Raw genomic sequence first — 20,173 nt, 5'->3', positions numbered from 1 at the left:
GTACTTTATCTAAAATGAGGATTAAATCTGCAAATGCAATAACATTTTCGGGCAAATTTGCCATTAATTGTTATAAATAAATTAGTTAGTTTGAACAAAAGTTAACTCATTATTTGTGATTTCAGGTTTTTTTTTTTGAAAACAACTAAAAAAAAAAAGAATCTGTTAAATAAAGGCTTATGCATTTACGTGTAAGTGAAATTTGCCACAAAAAACGAGCCGGTCAAAAATTAATTCTATTTAAAATTTTTTGGTACGCTAAAAATTATTTTGGAACAATTTTTTAGGATTTTGGTAGAGGCTATTATAGGTAAGTGGTAACAATGGGCAACCATATTTGTATGTAGGTGAAACATTTGTGCTTTCGAATTTAGCGGGGATACATAAAGGTTTAGATCTTTGAAATTCGCATTAGAACACTTAGATAATTGTTCCCAAAGATGGCGCGCTTGTGCACGAAAATGAATTTCGATATTTGTATGAATTGTTCGAATTTACAAAAAACTTTTTCTATTAATTATAAATAAATAGAGTAATATTTGTTAACAGAAATAGGCCTATGCACTGCGGCTGATCCATACGAATCGATTCATATAATATTTATATGATTTTACGTATGCTAAGTATGAGAAACAGACTGTGAATTTATTATAAAAAAAAAAAAAATGTAAGGCGCGATAACCTCCGAAGAGATTTTAGGCCGAGCTTCTCTTCCAATTTGCGTCGTGCTCCTTTTTAATTTTTCCTACAAATTGGCCGGACGGGACCTACTTGTTTTATGCCGACTCCGAACGGCATCTGCGAGGCAGATGAGTTTTCACAGAGAGCTTTTCATGGCAGAAATACACTCGGAGTGGTTGCCAAACACTTCCGAGGGGCGACCCCGCTTAGAAAAATTTTCTTCTAATTGAAAATCCTTATTTCTAAAATTTTGATGTTGCTTTGCCCGGGGTGTGGACCCAGAGCATTTGGTGTGGTAGGCGGAGCACGCTACCATCACACAACGGTGACCGCCGTCAATTGATTGTATGGAAATTTTGTTACCGTGTTAATATATACATGTAAAAAGATTAGTGTTTTTTATCATTAAACGATTACAAATTAAATATTAATGATAACAATGTGTATGTTTTTTAATGAAAATGAAAACTAGGTTCAAACACACACCAAATTGGCAATTTATACTATTTGGGCAATTTATTACGCAATTTGTCATATAATAAATTGTAATAATAAATTGCCAATTTAAAAAAAATTGCGTAATAAATTGTTTCAAACTGCAAATGCAACATTGTAAAGTGTGTTTATTGAGTATATTTAAACGTCAGCTACGCACGGCTGAACTATATGGTTGGCTCATTTCATCAGCTGATTTTATGTCTTTCATTTCACTGGAGTAGAGATTGTCAAAAGAAGATGGCAAACTCAAAATGAAACCAAAACATTGAACACATTTTCTTACAAAACACAAAAATTTCAAAGTTTTATGTTTTCATTCCATTTCATTCGCCTAATACCAACACGCACATTTTGACAGTCTGAACAAAGGTATGTTCTTGCTGTAGAGATGAGCGAACCAGCTATCAAATTACTATTGTGTAAGCTAAATCGAGTTGTATGAACAGCACTCAATTCAAATCGAAATTTCCTCAATTTATTTTTCTGTTTGAACATAGTATTAGAGTTTTAGGTATGTGAATACGTAAATTAATGATTACTAAATTCAATCTTGAGGAATAGTATAGGACCGACGGTTTTCAACGTATTTGTAGCAACTTCACTTCGACAACTGCACTTTAGCGACTCCTGATAACTACTGGGTGCCGCTCCCATCTGTGTTTTCTCATGATAGCATTCTCACAATACTCTTCGGCTCATACGACTTCCAATGCCTAACGCTTTTACTTATGTGTGGTGCTCACATTACATACATATAGACTACTATATCGTCCATGACTTTTTCGTTAATTAGAGGTTGAAAAATTTAATTCACGTAACGGTGCGAAATTAAATTCATATAAGCCTTCTTTCGTAACAAAGGCGGTATATTTTTTACTACTTTCACTGAAGGGGACATTCAAAAATCCATTTTCAAGGTCCATTACCGAAAAGAACTTTGCATTCTGCAGCTTTTCTATGACCTCATCCACAACAGGCATGGGGAAACTATCTTTCAGTACCATATTATTTAATTGACGATAATCGACACAAATTCGGTGCGATGCATCTTTTTTCTTTACTACCACAACTCTGCTGGCATACTATGAGGTAGACGGTCGCACTGTACCCTTTTCGATCCACTCACTCACCTGAGCCGAGACAACTTCTTGTTGGCTAGGAGGCAATCTGATTGGTGCATGGCGAAATGGTACCAATTAATCTGGGATTATGTTGAGTGTAATCGGACAACTATGTATGTTGCTGCTACTTGGGTTATACGACTTCACCATGTTGGTAATCTGTTCAGCATATTGCGGTAGCACATCGATTTCCGCTTCATTAATATTAATTGCATAAATCGCGACTGGCTCTTCTTTGCTAATATTTTTACCAATTATGGCATTGAAAGTATCCCCCCTTTCATCCGATGAACACGAGAAGTTTTTCATAAAGTCGAATCCCAATAACACTTCATATTCAATGTCTCTGTCTGGCATAACAAATACTGTTTGTTTTATTTTGAGTATACCAACTTCAATTATACCGACGAAATATGATAAAGCTTTACTTTGTTGTTACCTAAACCGTACAACGTTAAGTTGCTCTTCGTAAATACTACGTTTTCCAATTTTTTGCACGCGCTTTCTTTCATTATTGTCACATCTGGTCCTGTGTCCACTAAACATTCAAAGTTTTGGTTGTTTCTTAAAATTGTTTTCAAACGTCTTTTATCTGCAATTTTGTTTACATGCGGACTTTCGTTTGTCCCTTTCTCATTACAATTTTTGGCTATGTCTCCGCTTTTATTGCATTTAAAGCACTTTGTTTCTCTTTTGCATTCAGCTCTTTTATGATCAGATGCACTACAGTTGTAACAGTGCTCTTTTCGTTAACGCTTTATTTTTTACATCAATGCCCGCTTCTGTTTTCTTATTCGCTTTGTACAGAGCTTCTGACGATGTTCGCGCAGCTCATTCTATGATGTCATAATTTTCTCTTAATTCTGCATATGTCTTGCATTTGCATAACATAACTTTGTACTCTGCTTTTACTTTTAAACCATCCGTTTTATAGCGAATTACAGAGTCGTCATCAACGTTGCCCAATGTTGCTACTTTTTTTATCTTTAACACATATTCGTGGAATGATTCTGACTCTGTCTTCTTCATTTCACGCAGTTGACGATGAATTTCTGCGCTATTATACTCAACCTGGAATTCGCTTAAGAGCGCTGTTTTGAGAGCTTAAAGTCACTTACAGCGACAGATTTAAGTAAAAGCTGTGCTGTTCCCGACATTCTACTACGCGCCTGAAGATATTTTTGTTTATCATTCAATCCATACGCATCTGCATTTGCTTCGAAGATCTCGTATTGATTTGCCGTCGAATTCGGGTACAATTTTAGGAAAGCATTCGATTGGAATATTCATTTTGCTCTCTCTTTTGCAATCCGCGTCCATTTTTGCAGCTAGTAATCGTACCAACTCAGATAACTGTGCGCCATCAACTTTACAGCAATTTTCGGAGTCTTCGTCTCCGGTCATTTTCACTTTTTCTGTACTTTGTTTAGTCATGTTATTCGCTAATTTTCTACTCAGAGCTCGATTTGCGCGCGATCGCGTGTAATAATTATGTGACGCACTGGTCTTTTTAGAATGCACTCTCATTGACTTTGAATATTTATTATTTTTGGCTTCGGCTGAGCCTCCAAATGTAAAAAGATTAGTGTTTATTTGTCATTGAACGATTACAAATTTAATATTAGTGATAACAATGTGTATGTTTTTTAATGAAAATGAAAGAGAGTTTTAGGTATGTGAATACGTAAATTAATGATTACTAAATTCAATCTTGAGGAATAGTATAGGACCGACGGTTTTCAACGTATTTGTAGCAACTTCGCTTCGACAACTGCACTTCAACGGCTCCTGATAACTACTGACTGCCGCTTCCATCTGTGTCTTCTCATGATAGCATTCTCACACTATTCTTCGGCTCATACGACTTCCAATGCCTAACGATTTTACTTATGTGTGGTGCTCACTTTACATACATTCTGAGGTATTTTCAATTAAATATGCTGTTCATCGGCGTGACCGCATCTCTAGATCTAGTTTAGGTGGGGTGCGAATAAAACAAAGTTTTTCCACCTTGCAGTATAACGTTTCGCTAAGATTTTCCTAGCATCTTCTGGCGCGAGACTGTGATTTTTATTTGGGAAAAAATTACAAAACAACATTAATTATCAATTACCACAATTGGAAAATATTTACATGTACTTACACTGAAAATGGTTGATTCTTATATTAATAAATATAAACAATCTTAAACAAAAATACTCAAAAACAAACACTGTTGATACCATTGTTAGAGGTATACTTGTCATGATCAACTAAAACTATAAAAATAAAAGGTATGCCGCGGCTATTTCGCCTGTATCTTCTTTTTTGTTTATTGTCTTATCCCGTAGGCTCTCTAACGTGTATCTTTTCCTTTCTTTATCTATCTATTATTTCCGAATTTTTAAAGTCAGCTACATGGTTATTTGTTATTGCATGTTGTGATAATGCTGTAGCTTGTCTTTGTTTTCTTATATCAGCTTCGTGTTCACCCACTTAATTAAAAAAAAAAAACTTTAAAAATTGTTTGGTATTTTTTCCGAAAAGTACATTTAAAAACAATTTTTTTAAAAAAAAAAAAAGATCCCAAACGGTCAATTTTTGAAAAAGTTATAGCGTTTTGAAAAAAACACCGTTTTTTTTTTAATTCATAACTTATTTTGAGTTGGACACCGTTTTTGTTTTCAATATGCTATAACTTTTTCAAAAATTGACCGCTTGGAATCTTTTTTTTTTTAATTTGTTTTTAAATGTACTTTTCGGAAAAAATACAAAAAAATTTAAATTTTTTTTTTTTAATTAAATAAAAAAAAATCGGCCCACTCCGGGATTAGTGGGGATGATTGCAGAATTGATTGAAGTTTGTTATGAGAAAAAAAGATCAGAGAGCCGATATATATAATTTTTTTTTTCGATAAGGGAATGTAACTAAATTTTAATTTTTTCTTGTCACACACAAACATTTTGTAGACTCTTTTTTTAATTTCGAATTCAAAACTCAGTGCCAGCGCATTGTTATAGCAGTATTAAAAAAAAAAATGTAAGGCGCGATAACCTCCGCAGAGATTTTACGCCGAGCTTCTCTTCCACTTTGCGTCGTGCTCCTCTTGATTTTTTCCTACAAAGTGGCGGGACGGGACCTAATTTTTTTATGCCAACTCCGAACGGCATCTGCAAGGCAGATCACTTTTCACTGAGAGCTTTTCATGGGGCGCCCCACTTAGAAAAATTTTCTTCTAATTGAAAAAACTTGTTTTTAAAATTTTGATGTTGGTTTGCCCGGAGCGTGAACCCAGACGCTAACATCACACCACGGCGGCCTCAGTATTACATGTTTATATATTAAACATTACACAAGACAGTCAATAAATGTATTCGCCTATTTAATTTTTACAGAGTCCAGAGGTTTTCATTACATAGCACAATTGTTTTTTCACTGCGTATGCGAAAGGGCAATCGAAGACCCATGCAGTAGTCCTTAAATTCCTACGAAAACGTAACTCAATTTAAGTAAAGCCTTTTTATGCGGTTCAATTAGTATTTTCGTCTGCAAGGTTTAATTATCAATAGACTGTAATAATAATAGATATATGAATAAATATAAATAAAAATCTAAAGCTTACCTGAGACGAGATCACCCATGCTGACGTCCCTTTGCAAAGCACATTTGCGGAGCCACGAGTTTTTGTAGGCATCCAATTTTTTTCCTTTATATTTAACAGATGCCCACCCACACCCACTTTTCTTTTCAGGATTTATAATGCGCTTACAATACATCGCCCAAGCACTTGGTGTTAGAAAAAGAGTTTCTGTTTCTTGTGACTTTATTTTTCCATCCGCCATCAAATCCCCAACAAATTTTTGTCCCAAATAATCTATAGTCATTAAAGATTTGCCCGGTTGTAAAATATTTGCATGCATAAGCGTTTGCAAAGTAATTGTTCGAGCGGTACCATTCAAACCTTCATAATTGTCTTTGGCCTGTTCATAAAAAAAAAAGTTTTAGGTTTAGGTGAAATAAGATATGAATAATTTGTTTTATCTATGTGTATGAAAATAAATTTCAGTGCGTTAGTCTCGCCAAACTGAACAACTGATTTCGATATTTTCATTTTGTTGCGTTTGTTATGGTTGAAAAAGCGGAATACAGAAAATAAAAAATAGCAAGCACCAGTGTCGCCTTTCGAGTTTTTCTTTGCAAAAATCATAACTTTTGAACTATTGAAGATATTTAGAGATTTAAACTGTACTGAAAGCTAATTAATTAAACTTTTAAAAATGTCATACTCAGAGGGTAACAGGAACAGGGTGCTTCACAAAAATTAATTTTAGAAAACTGCAAAAATAACGTTTAGTTTAGTGTAAAATAAAATATTCAAGCATAAAATTAAGGATTGCGGTGCAACGCGTGGGCCACGCGTCATCAATCATTACCAAACTCCATAGACGTATTTCTTCTTTTAAAATGTTATACTATTTTCACACAGACGGCTTATTGAATAATAAAGGCATTTTTCTACATTAAGACGCTTATTGAGCTCAATCTTCCCTACAAAATTCGAATCTATTATTATTTCATTAGTAGCTAATCGAATGCCTAATGAAGTCAAAAGCACAATGCAACTCTGTTGGTAGCGTTCCGCTTCCGTTTCCGCTTCTTAGTTTTTGGTGTGTTCAGTGCTTAAAAATGTCATTTGTCAAAGCAAATGTCATTGTCTGCATGGCGGAACGATACAAGGTGGCCGCATCGAACAGCTGATTATAACCTTTTTTATTTGATTTGATACATCAACTACCGGCGCAGTACGATTTTGACATTTGTCCATCGAATTTACAAGTACATGGAATTTTTTTTGTTTGTAGGTATATCACCATGCTCCCGCCTTGTATCGTTCCGCCATGATTGTCTGTCTCATCCTTCATACTAATCGAGCAGTTACTTCTGTGTGAAAGCAAAAAATTTACGATTTCATTACCAGGTGAAATGAGATCATTAAGTTTCTGTGTGAAAACAGTATTACAGTCGTACAAAAGGAGCATATCTTTGCTAAAAAGTGAATAGGGTTCCACAATAACAGAATGCTTCAAAATTTAAAACAAAATTGGCATATTTTTGAAAAAATTTTAAAACCCAAATATTTTATAAATAGCTGAAGAAAAATCCTAGATAGTTTTTTAATTAAGTTGAACGGATCAAATATATACTTTTAAAAGACCATTTTGGTGAAAATAAAATAAGTATCTTGTGGCAGGGAAATTTATCGAAAACGGAGTACTATGATACATTTGATAAGCAACTGACGCATATTATTGATAAGCAAATTATGTCACATAGCCGCAATTCTGAAGCTATCCTTGCCCTTCATTCGTTTCTGGTCTCCGTAGGCTACTACGTGACATATTCTTTTCCACTGGCTTTGCAGGCGCAAAAGAGCTGAAAACTAGCTACAAAAGATACGATTTTGACCTAGCACTACATCCTTTTTCGCGGTCAGTTATGACCCCCTGTCATAAACTGTCTAAATATATTGGAGATATTCCACGCAAGTTAATATCGGATAAGTATAATGCAAAAACTCATTTAACGAATTTTGCCCATGTTTCACTATTTGCCGACCATTGCTCACAAACGATCTTCGCTTCTTGCTTGCTAATAAGCGAATGAACAACACAAAACTATGCATAAAGTGATTAGACATTAGGCCGGGTCTATTTGTGGGGAGGCAAAAAAATCGCCCATTGCTCGGTGAAAATCATATTCTAGGGATCAAAATAAGAAACTTTGCCGAAGGAACCATACCTCTAAAACGAATTCTGATGTCCCCCCCCCCCCCCCCCCCCCCCCCCTCTTTGGGTCTTAGGGGCAAGTTTTGAAAAATCCCACTTTGAAATGCCTATGTTTTTTCTTTTTGGAGTTTATTTTTCTCTTTAGAAATTTATTTCGTAGCATAACCTGATTAAGCTTCAGTTGGTCTTACGTATGACTATCAATAGAAATTTGACGCGTCCAACGCTTTTATTTAATTGTTTGATCAACGTCCTAGATTGATGAGGAGTGCGATGACTAGGACCTAGGACCTACCTAATTAGTTCTAGCTTTTAGTATTATTATTACTTAATGTAAATATGTACTGTTTTCAATAAAACCGTTTAATTTAATTTTTTTTTTTAATTATTTTATTTTCAAGTTTTTAGTGTTTATTTAATTCCCTATTATTTCTAATTCTATTTAGTTCATTTAGTGACTCAAGGACTCTTTCCTGTCAATTTTTTACAATCTAAGTCCTCAATACTTTACTCGACCAAAGTATTTTGATGTCACATCTACCGGACTATATATAATATTTGCTCCAAATATGAGCCAAATCGGACCACAAATACGATTTTTTTGAATATCTCGATCCTTGCGCCGCCTGGCCGCGATTTTTCTTCATAGGTCGCTTTCTATTGATATATGTATTATGATATGAACCAAATCGGACCACCAACACGATTTTTTGAAATATTTCGATCCATGCGCCACCTATCGCAGTTTTTTTCTTCTTATAATTGCATTGTCATCGGGTTCTGAACTTTATTCCAAGTTTCAAGTTTGTAGTTATCGGGAAGTTACTTAAATTTTAATTACAAAATTTGTACCGGCCGGCCTGTCAAATCAAGCTAAATAAAACCGTTTAAAAGAAAAGACAACCATAGCAATATCGTAACATATGCATGTTAACAACTAGACATTCAGCTGATTTCATAAACGCGAAAATTGTAAGAGAGAAACGACACGCTATACACTTGAGGGCCTGAGGATTATGAACAAACGCGAATACACTGAAAGTATAGCGACAGCTTATGTTTAGAAAAATAAAACTTTTGTTTAAAAATGTAACTTTAAAAGGCTTTATAGCTTATAAACCTTTTGAATTTTTTATTTTATTTCTTAAAAACTTTATTAGGTCAAATAAGATAAGATTCAAAAGGGCTGTAGCGCAGGCCTTTCCTTCACACTGGCTGAAAGTGGCACGCAACATGTACACACAACCGCATACTACCCACAACAGTGTTGCAGAAGTGCTGGCAACATTGTTTAAGTAGTGTGGGCATCATGTAGGGAAAGTTTATGCGCGGATGAGTATGTGAGTGGGTGCTACTGTATACGTGCGAGTGTGTGCTACCTTTTGCGTGTGGGTGAGCATGTACGTGTGAATACGGGAAAGCCGAAAGTAAGTTGCATAAGTGTTGGTGAAAATTTTTCATTTCTTACTTGACTGTCTATAGGCCGGGATTGGCTATAAAAGGGGGTGAAACAAGACAACGGGCCAAAGTTGAAAGTAAACTGTGCAGTGAAGTGCTAAAGTAGTTAGTGGAAATATTTGATTGTTCTTTGAAAAAAAAAAAAAAGGAACAAACTAGAAGTTGTGCGCGAATATATTGCGAGTGCAGTCCTTAAAGTAAATTGAAATTTAGACCAAAGTTTTGCGTCTCACGGGATTGCTGGACACATCTCCTCCAGATTTGTGTAACCTCGGCGACTTGCCTGAGTACAAGGTAAGTTTTAAACAATTGTGCTTCTGTAGACAATAGATATTTCCCTTGGCTTACGAACGGGGGTCTGGGATTCTCCATGCCCCGTCGTTAAAGCAAGGCAAATAAAAGGTTCATTTGCCCCAATCCTTGCCGCCAGATAGGCTCACAGCTGTGCGGTTATGGATATTTGGGCAAACAAACAATAGACAAGAAAATGTGATTTGTGGCATGCGCATGCGCAAAATAATTCACTATGAGCTATTTCTAATGATTTTCCATTTTGGTTTTGTTATATTTTTTTAGATCGCATCACCGAAGGAAACACTACACACACTGCACACCACCACTTGCTTAGCACGGGAGCACATACCCAAACAGCATCACCAACTAAATCTCACCAAAGCCACAAGCCTAATGGTAATTTGATGCCACCAAACCTGAAGAAAATACGCCCAGCTCCAGTAAAACAAGACAAAACCAAAAGGTACCACACGACTAAACAAAACTTCTACCACGCTATCACCACCACCAAGAAACCTAAGTTGGAAGAAAGCCCAACAACCTTGAGGCAAAAGAAGCGACAGACGCCCGATAGACAGCGGCAACTGCAACTACAGTAACAACCCCCGCCACCATCACCACTACAACAACATCAAGGGACATCAAACATTGGAAATTGATCCGGAACCCAAATAAGGCAGCTCGAAAGATTTTTGTTGATGTTTGTATAATTTATTGTATTGTATGTACACTTGAATTATCACTTAGGATAGGACAGAGGGGTACGAAACCTCACTTTCTTTTATTTTTTTTTTTATGTCTAATTTAGAACTTTCTTCCTTTGGTATTTGAGCAAAAGTCAAGTTGCTTTTTGCGTTAGATTACTTTTGTAGGTAAACTCTACGATATTTTTTTTTACACTTTTCTTCATTTAATTTTTGCTTTTGCATTTTTTTTTTTTTATTATTTTCGTTTGGGTTTCTTCTATACCATTTTCTTTTTAAGTTTTCGCGTTCCGTGGAGAACTGCTGTAAAAATTCTTGCAGTATCTCTCCTTACTATCCACTAAGCAGCAATTCCTACTTTTTAGCGGATAATTACTGGGATTTGCTTCCCTCGCACTTTCGTGCATAAGCACATGGCTTAGGCCCAAGTAATCAACCGGGGCTTGGGCAAATTCTGGCCTGTATGCAGGGTCAAAATCTCATCCTGAGATCTGCTTGTTTATGCCCTTACAATTTTTTTGTATACCACTATCGCATCATAAATTTCACGAACGTTTTGTTACCTTTTTTTGGATTGGCTTGGTACCCGTAGCGCTTTGGTCCCGTGCTCCGCCCAGCCATCGATAAAAGCAGAAACTTCGGTTCCTGAGCCCCGTTGGGCATTACCAGCCACAAAACGCATAGATTCTTTTTTTTAGTTTCACCTTTTTATTTTTTTTTTGCAAATTTCGTTAAGCACTTTCCGACCGCATGCATTGAGGTCCACCGTGTAGAATATCACGAGTTAAATGATAGCTAATGGAGCGCAGCGATCACGCTCAAAAGAGGAATGTATGTAAAGCATATATGTTTTTGAGTTCTTTTTGTTTCAGCAACAGGTACTCAAGAGCGACGGTACCGGAGCAACGGAGTGACCAGGTGAGTGCTAATATATAATATATCATACCAAGAGACATATATGCACATATGTATGTACATATATTAATAATTGCGCTCCTAATCCGCCGCTAACTTGTTGAATTATTTAGCAGCGAGAAAAATAGGAGGAAAATATATGTACATGCATAATTGCTCATACATTGACTTAGAGTCAGAGTGGGTGAATCTTTTTAGTTCTCCTTTATGCCCTTTTCCATCTTCTCAAAACCAGTTTTTTTTTTCTATAATAAATTCCGCTATTTAATTGTGATAGGTCAGGGATTGCTCGCGCAGACAAGCTTAGGGCATTTAAGCAAACGTGCTACAGCTTAGCGAGTATCTCGTAAGCGTATTAATACGTGCAAACAGAACATTAAGGTGGGTCGCCGCGCACCGTCCGTCCGTCTGTCCGTTAACACGATAACTTGAGTAAATTTTGAGATATATTGATGAAATTTGGTATGTAGGTTCCTGGGCACTCATCTCAGATCTCTATTTAAACTGAACGATATCGGACAATAACCACGCCCACTTTTTCGATATCGAAAATTTCGAAAAATCGAAAAAGTGCGATAATTCATTACCAAATACGCATTAATCGATGAAACTTGGTAGGTGAGTTGATCTTATGACGCAGAACAGAAAACTAGTAAAATTTTGGACAATGGGCGTGGCACCGCCCACTTTTAAAAGAAGGTAATTTAGAAGTTTTGCAAGCTGTAATTTGGCAGTCGTTGAAGATATCATGATGAAATTTTGGCAGGAACGTTACTCTTATTACTTTATGTCTGCTTAATAAAAATTAGCAAAATCGGAGAACGACCACGCCCACTTTTTAAAAAAAAATTTTTTTTTATTCAAATTTTAAAAGAAAAGTTAATATCTTTACAGCATATAAGTAAATTATGCCAATATTCAACTCCAGTAATGATATGGTGCAACAAAATACAAAAATAAAAGACAATTTCAAAATGGGCGTGGCTCCGCCCTTTTTCATTTAATTTGTCTAGGATGCTTTTAATGCCATAAGTCGAACAAAAATTAACCAATCCTTGTGAAATTTGGTAGAGGCTTAGCTCCTAGGACGATAACTGTTTTCTGTGAAGAAGGGCGAAATCGGTTGAAGCCACGCCCAGTTTTTATACACAGTCGACCGTCTGTCCTTCCGCTCGGCCGTTAACACGATAACTTGAGCAAAAATCGATATATCTTTACTAAACTCAGTTCACGTACTTATCTGAACTCACTTTGTATTGGTGTAAAAAATGGCCGAAATCCGACTATGACCACGCCCACTTTTTCGATATCGAAAATTACGAAAAATTAAAAAAATGCCATAATTATATACCAAATACGAAAAAAGGAATGAAACATGGTAATTGTATTGGTCTATTGACGCAAAATATAACTTTAGAAAAAAACTTGGTAAACTGGGTGTGACACCTACCATATTAAGTAGAAGAAAATGTAAAAGTTTTGCAGGGCGAAATCAAAAGCCCTTGGAATCTTGGAAGGAATACTGTACGTGGTATTACATATATAAATAAATTAGCGGTACCCGACAGATGATGTTCTGGATCACCTGGTCCACATTTTGGTAGATATCTCGAAAACGCCTTCACATATACAACTGGGGGCCACTCCCTTTTAAACCCCTCATTAATACCTTTAATTTGATGCCCATATCGTACAAACACATTCTAGAGTCACCCCTGGTCCACGTTTATGGCGATATCTTGAAAAGGCGTCCACATATAGAACTAAGGCCCACTCCTTTTTAAAATACTCATTAACACCTTTCATTTGATACCCATATCGTACAAACAAATTCTAGAGTCACCCCTGGTCCACCTTCATGTCGATATCTCGAAAAGGCGTCCACCTCTAGAACTAAGGCCCACGCCTTTTTAAAATACTCATTAACACCTTTCATTTGATACCCATATCGTACAAAAAATTCTATAGTCACCCCTGGCCCACCTTTATGTCGATATCTCGAAAAGGCGTCCACATATAGAACTAAGGCCCACTCCCTTTTAAAATACTCATTAACACCTTTCATTTGATACCCATATCGTATAAACAAATTCTAGAGTCACCCCTGGTCCACCTTTATGTCGATATCTCGAAAAGGCGTCCACCTATAGAACTAAGGCCCACGCCCTTTTAAAATACTCATTAACACCTTTCATTTGATACCCATATCGTACAAACAAATTCTGGAGTCACCCCTGGTCTACCTTTATGGCGATATCTCGAAAAGGCGTCCACATATAGAACTAAGGCCCACTCCCTTTTAAAATACTCATTAACACCTTTCATTTGATACCCATATCGTATAAGCAAATTCTAGAGTCACCCCTGGTCCACCTTTATGTCGATATCTCGAAAAGGCGTCCACCTATAGAACTAAGGCCCACGCCCTTTTAAAATACTCATTAACACCTTTCATTTGATACCCATATCGTACAAACAAATTCTGGAGTCACCCCTGGTCCACCTTTATGGCGATATCTCGAAAAGGCGTCCACCTATAGAACTAAGGCCCACACCCTTTTAAAATACTCATTAACACCTTTCATTTGATACCCATATCATACACAAAAATTCTAGAGTCACCACTGGCCCACCTTTATGGCGATATCTCGAAAGGGCATCCACATATAGAACTAAGGCCCACTCCCTTTTAAAATACTCATTAACACCTTTCATTTGATACCCATATCGTACAAACAAATTCTAGAGTTACCCCTGGTCTACCTTTATGGAGATATCTCGAAAAGGCGTCCACCTATAGAACTAAGACCCACGCCCTTTTAAAATACTCATTAACACCTTTCATTTGATACCCATATCGTACAAACAAATTCTTGAGTAACCCCTGGTCCACCTTTATGGCGATATCTCGAAAAGGCGTCCACATATAGAACTAAGGCCCACACCCTTTTAAAATACTCATTAGCACCTTCCATTTGATACCCATATTCTACAAACGCATTCTAGATTCACCCCTGGTCCACGTTTATGGCGATATCCCGAAAAGGCGTCCACCCATAGAACAAAGGCCCACTCCCTTTTAAAACACTTATTACACTTTTCGTTTGACACCCATATTGTACAAACGCATTCTAGAGTCAACCCAGGTCCACTTTTATAACGATATTCCGAAATGCGTCCACCTATAGAACTTAGGCCACTCCCTTTTAAAATACTCATTAACAACTTTCATTTGATACGCATATAGTACAAACAAATTCTAGAGTCACCCCTGGTCCACGTTTATGGCGATATCTCGAAAAGGCGTCCACATATAGAACTAAGGCCCACGCCCTCTTAAAATACTCATTAACACCTTTCATTTGATACTCATATCGTACAAACAAATTCTAGAGTCACCCCTGGTCCATCTTTATGGCGATATCTCGAAAAGGCGTACATGTATAGAACTTAGGCCCACGCTCTTTTAAAATAGTCATTAATACCTTTTACTTGATACCCATATCGTACAAAATAAATTCTAGAGTCACCCTGGTCCACCTTTATGGCGATATCTCGAAAAGACGTCCACCTATAGAACTTAGGCCCACTCCCTTTTAAAATTATCATTAACACATTTCATTTGATACCCATATCGTATAAACAAATTCTCGAGTCAGGCCTGGTCCACCTTTATGGCGATATCCCTAAATGGCGTCCATCTATAGATCTATGGCCCACTTCCTCTTAAAATACTCTTTGATACCTTCCATTTGAACACATTCCAGGGTTACCCTAGGTTCCTTTTACAACATGGTGATTTCCCTTACTTTGTCTCCACAGCTCTCAACTGAGTATGTAATGTTCGGTTACACCCGAACTTAGCCTTCCTTACTTGTTTATTATGCTATTATCAAATATGGGTTTGGACAAAACGTTTATTATATCACTAATTTTTAAACTAAACCCTAGACTTATTAGGAACTCCTCATTCGCGGGGGTTAAATCAATTTTATGTTGAACAGGAGATTTTACTTCTTTAGAGTGTATATTTTTTGTTTTTGTAGCCAATACTTTTGAGGCTGATTGAAAATTATTCAAAAAATCTGTATGTGGTGGCTTTTTATTAAAAATTATAATTTTTTAGATAGGTTTTAAATGCAGTCTTATTGATATTTTCTCTCCACGAAAATTAACCAAGCTACCAGTTTGATCATCAACTCTAAGAACTAGAGTGCTTATTTGACGTGTATTAACCGGTAATCCCGGCCACCGTGGTGTGATGGTAGCGTGCTCCGCCTATCACACCGTATGCCCTGGGTTCGCACCCCGGGCAAAGCAACATCAAAATTTTAGAAATAAAGTTTTTCAATTTGAAGAAAATTTTTCTAAGCGGGGTCGCCCCTCGGCAGTGTTTGGCAAGCGCTCCGAGTGTATTTCTGCCATGAAAAGCTCTCAGTGAAAACTCATCTGCCTTGCAGATGCCGTTCGGAGTCGGCATAAAACATGTAGGTCCCGTCCGGCCAATTTGTAGGGAAAATCAAGAAAAGCACGACGCAAATTGGAAAAGAAGCTCGGCCTTAGATCTCTTCGGAGGTTATCGCGCCTTACATTTATTTATTTTTTTCTTAACCGGTAAATATATAACATTAGCAGGTGTTTCTGAGATTTTATATCCTGGACTAACTCTAAGCGAAAACTGATGAATTGTATGCACAGATAGTTCATTTATATATGATCCGTTGATGATATTACATTCAACAGATATCGTGTTTATTTTTGTTATATCCACTGGATTGTCGGAGTAATGAACAATCCCCGGCATCAGTACTCTTCTACTGAAACCTAGTAATGGACCAATTGAGCATTCTTTATCAAAATTTACTTCTTCCCTAAAGCTCATAATTTCAGTTCGAAATATATTAGGGTTAGCGCTTATATCAATATACCCTTGATTTGAAGGGTCATATATTTTAGTAATTGTCTCAACTGTATCATCCATTTCATATGTTCCAACAGGTATCTCAATAACATTCGATCCAATGTGAAACAAATTGTTTTCTTTGTCCACATTTGGAATTGTATGATATGAGTCAAAACTGATTAACCCACAGACATAATCTTGTTTGAGTTCTATGGGAGGGAAATAATTTGCAATCAGTATAGATGAATTACCACTTATTGTTAATGTAATCGACATGTTGATAGGCTATCATTAAATACTTAACTGAAATAATTATTAAAACACTTTTCTATTTATTTGTTTATTTATTTACTTTATTAATTTAAATCATTGACCTCCACCCAGGAATTGTGTTCAGAAGAGAATCCTAACCATTTAACATAAACTCTATTGCTTCGACGTTTCAAAACTTTTTCAATTAAATATACATGAGGGAGTTTATTTTTCAAAAGTTCATATTCATAAAATCCTCCCTTAGTAGTATTACCTAGATAGTCTTCAAGTATATATGTTGTAGGGTTGTGTTTTTAATTGACTTTATTTTAAAAATTTCTGTTGTCCAATTTGGTGTATACCCTTTTTTAAATACATGTTTATATTTACTTATTCTAACCTCATCATTAATTTTAAATTTTGGTCTATGAAAAACTTTTAAATTGTTGTACGCAGTGTCCAATAAATGTTGTTCATTCGAGGAATTTACCTCATTTGGAGTCATTTTGATGGTCCTGTGAATAGTATTATTATAATCATTGTCTAAATTTTTATAGATATCAATCCATTATAAGTTCCCCGAAAACTAAATTCTTTCCACATCATTCCTTTTAATGTTCTATTGAATCGCTCTATTATAGATGCTTTTAATGATGAAAATGTTGAATAATGATTTATATTTTTTGTTTGTAATAATCTCTTAAAGTTAGTATTATAAAATTCCTTTCCATCATCTGTTTGCAGGTTTTTCGGTATTCGGTTACTTGAATTTAAAATCTTAGCCATTGCATTTGTGACATTTTCTTTAGTTTTATCTCTAACTGCTTCAGCCCATGCTTTTTTGGAAATTGTATCGATTACAGTTAATATATACTGATAATGATTATTGCTATTTGAATACTGAGTCATTACCACCAAGTCAGCTTGCCATAAATCATCGATTCCTTTAATAATAACACGTCTTCGTTTAAATTTTTTTCTAGCTTGTTTATGTAATTCTTCCACAGTAGCTCTTTTGTTATTCATTTTGTTAATGCTTTTATAGTAGGGAACTTTATTTTTAGCACTTCTACATCTTTTTCCGTAGGATGTTGTTTCAACACAACGAAACGCAATAAATAATCCTCAATAATAGATAAATAGTTGTTTATATTACTTAATTCCTCCCCACATTCACTTTTTATTCGCCGATCTATTAATTCCTCAAGAATCGATACATCATTTTCAATACTATTATTCAGGATTGTATTTGATGTTCCAATTTAGTTTTTATCTTATTTAACTCTTCGAAAAAGAATACTTTCAAAATGGCATCATCGTCTTCTATAGGAGCAGCTAGGTTAATTATTCTTTTCTTGTTTAAATTAAGGCTTTTATTTCCGTCTAGCATTGTTTTCGTTTTCGACCGACTATTACCAAATGAGGAATGCCCAAATTTATTTATACTCATTGTGTAAGCGACTTAAATTATGACTTTTTTTTCGTCTGTTTCATAAGGCCTGAAATTCTCATCCGGCTTATGAAATATTCTAAAGACATAGTTTTAGTTTTTAATTTAAAATCGAGGTTCTTCGAGTAGAAGATGGGGTGCCAATACCTCAGAGCCCAGTGCTCGCCTCCACATCACATTTTTAAAGGGGTCTTCAAATAGAAGATGAGGTGGCTCATTAGAGCGAAACCTCAGAGTTCCCTATGCTCGCCACAAATTAAATAAATAGAGGTGCACCGATGCTTTGCATCGTCCCGTGTTTTAAATACAATATAAATAAAATTAAATACATTAAAATAAAGACAAATTAAATAAATAAAGGTGTACCGATGCTTTGCATCGTCCCGTGTTTCAAATACACCATAAATAAAATTAAAAATAACAAACTTAATAAATTGAATACATTAAAATAAAGATAAATTAAATAAATAACGGTGTACCTTTGCTTTGCATCGTCCCGTGTTTTAAATACACCATAAATAAAATTAAAAATAATATACTTAATGAACTGAATACATTAAAATAAAGATAAATTAAATAAATAAAGGTGTACCGATGCTTTGCATCGTCCCGTGTTTTAAATACACCATAAATAACATTAAAAATAACAAACTTAATAAAATACAGTCCATTAAAATTGATGAAAAACGATTTGTTTAAACGCAGTGAATGAATTTTATTGACTGAAAAAATCTTTTTAATGTTGTACAAAAGTCATTCAGGAAAAACATTGCTTACTAAGATGTAATTATAGTATTGTAATTCAAGTACGAAAGTACAAAGTATATAGGCACATTTTTTAACACCCTTCCTCAATACAATAATTATTTTAAATTTAATGATTGTACAAATTGTAAATGTTTTCCTTTTGACATATTTTTTGTGAAAATATCTGCTAACATAGAATCAGTCGAAAGATAGTTCAAACAAACATCGCCTTTCTTTATGATTTCTCTAATGAAATGATATCTGATATCTATGTGCTTGCTACGTGCGTGATGTACTGGATTCTTTGCTAGTTGCTGAGCGCTAAGATTATCATTCAAAATTGTTGTTGGTGTACTTTCTTCGCCACATCCGATTTCTATGATTAATCTCCTCAAATGAATCGCTTCTTTGAATGCTGATGATAGCGCCATATACTCCGCTTCCGTGCTACTAAGAGCTACTCTGTGCTGCTTTTCTGACTTCCATGAAATTGGGTCATTTGCTAAACAAAAAACGTAACCCGTATATGACTTGCGATCAGACTGATCACCACCCCAGTCAGCATCCACATAACCTATCAAAGCCTTTCCAGTAGCTTCATAGGTTAACTTTTTGTCGATTGTTGTGGCCAAATATCTCAAAACATGTTTCATTCCTGCCATATGCTCAATATGTGGATTTGTACAACGCTGTGCAAGCTTCGCAACTGAATGCAAAATATGAGGTCTTGTTGTAAGTCCTAGCCACATCAACGCACCCACCGAAAATTGATAAGTCTTTAAATCTACCTTCTTACATGTATCGTTATTACACACAAGTTGATATCCAGCGTCAAGCGGTGTCGCTCTCAATACCATGCTGTTTCAACAGTTCCTTTATATAATATGTCTGGCTTACCGTTATATTATCACGCTCACCTTCACGTTGAATGTCCATTCGCAAAAACGAATTTAGAGGACCACCGTCTACGCTTTTGAATCTCTCAGTAGTATTTTTTTTAATATGTAATAAGTCTTTTTCGTTTGACTTGCGATGATAATGTCATCTACATAAACCAAAATTAGATTCAAATTTTGATTTCCGTGTTGTCGATATAAACAGGGCTCATTGTTGCAAGGAATAAAGCCGATCTCACGCAGAGTGGTGTCCAGTTTCGCATTCCACTCCCTTCCTGACTGTTTCAAACCGTATATGGCCTTATTCAGTTTCAACACATTACGAGGATTATCGCCGCAAACAAAACCTTCCGGTTGTTTGATAAAAACAGTATCTCGTAAGTCGCTATTAAGATACGCCGTGGTCACGTCAATTTGATGCATATATAATTTTAGCTCTACAGCGAGAGCAAAAATCAATCGAATGGTTTCAAATCTACATACAGGCG

At 35.7% G+C, this 20,173-nt stretch overlaps 1 protein-coding gene across 3 annotated transcripts in view; it reads right to left on the bottom strand.

Annotated features, from left to right (window-relative positions):
- LOC137240268 (MPN domain-containing protein CG4751) overlaps positions 1-20,173 on the bottom strand; it is an 834,976-nt gene that overhangs the window by 419,231 nt on the left and 395,572 nt on the right. For all 3 annotated transcript variants that reach the window (XM_067766305.1, XM_067766307.1, XM_067766306.1), the window contains one exon: positions 5,903-6,260. In XM_067766305.1, the coding sequence (XP_067622406.1) occupies positions 5,903-6,260 (358 nt within the window). The remainder of the gene's footprint in view (positions 1-5,902; positions 6,261-20,173) is intronic.

Source organism: Eurosta solidaginis, chromosome 2 (assembly GCF_040869045.1).
Source record: "Eurosta solidaginis isolate ZX-2024a chromosome 2, ASM4086904v1, whole genome shotgun sequence".
Taxonomy (NCBI): Eukaryota; Metazoa; Arthropoda; class Insecta; order Diptera; family Tephritidae; genus Eurosta; species Eurosta solidaginis.
Note: the sequence above shows the minus strand (reverse complement) of the source record. Positions and strands in the feature narration are given on the sequence as shown.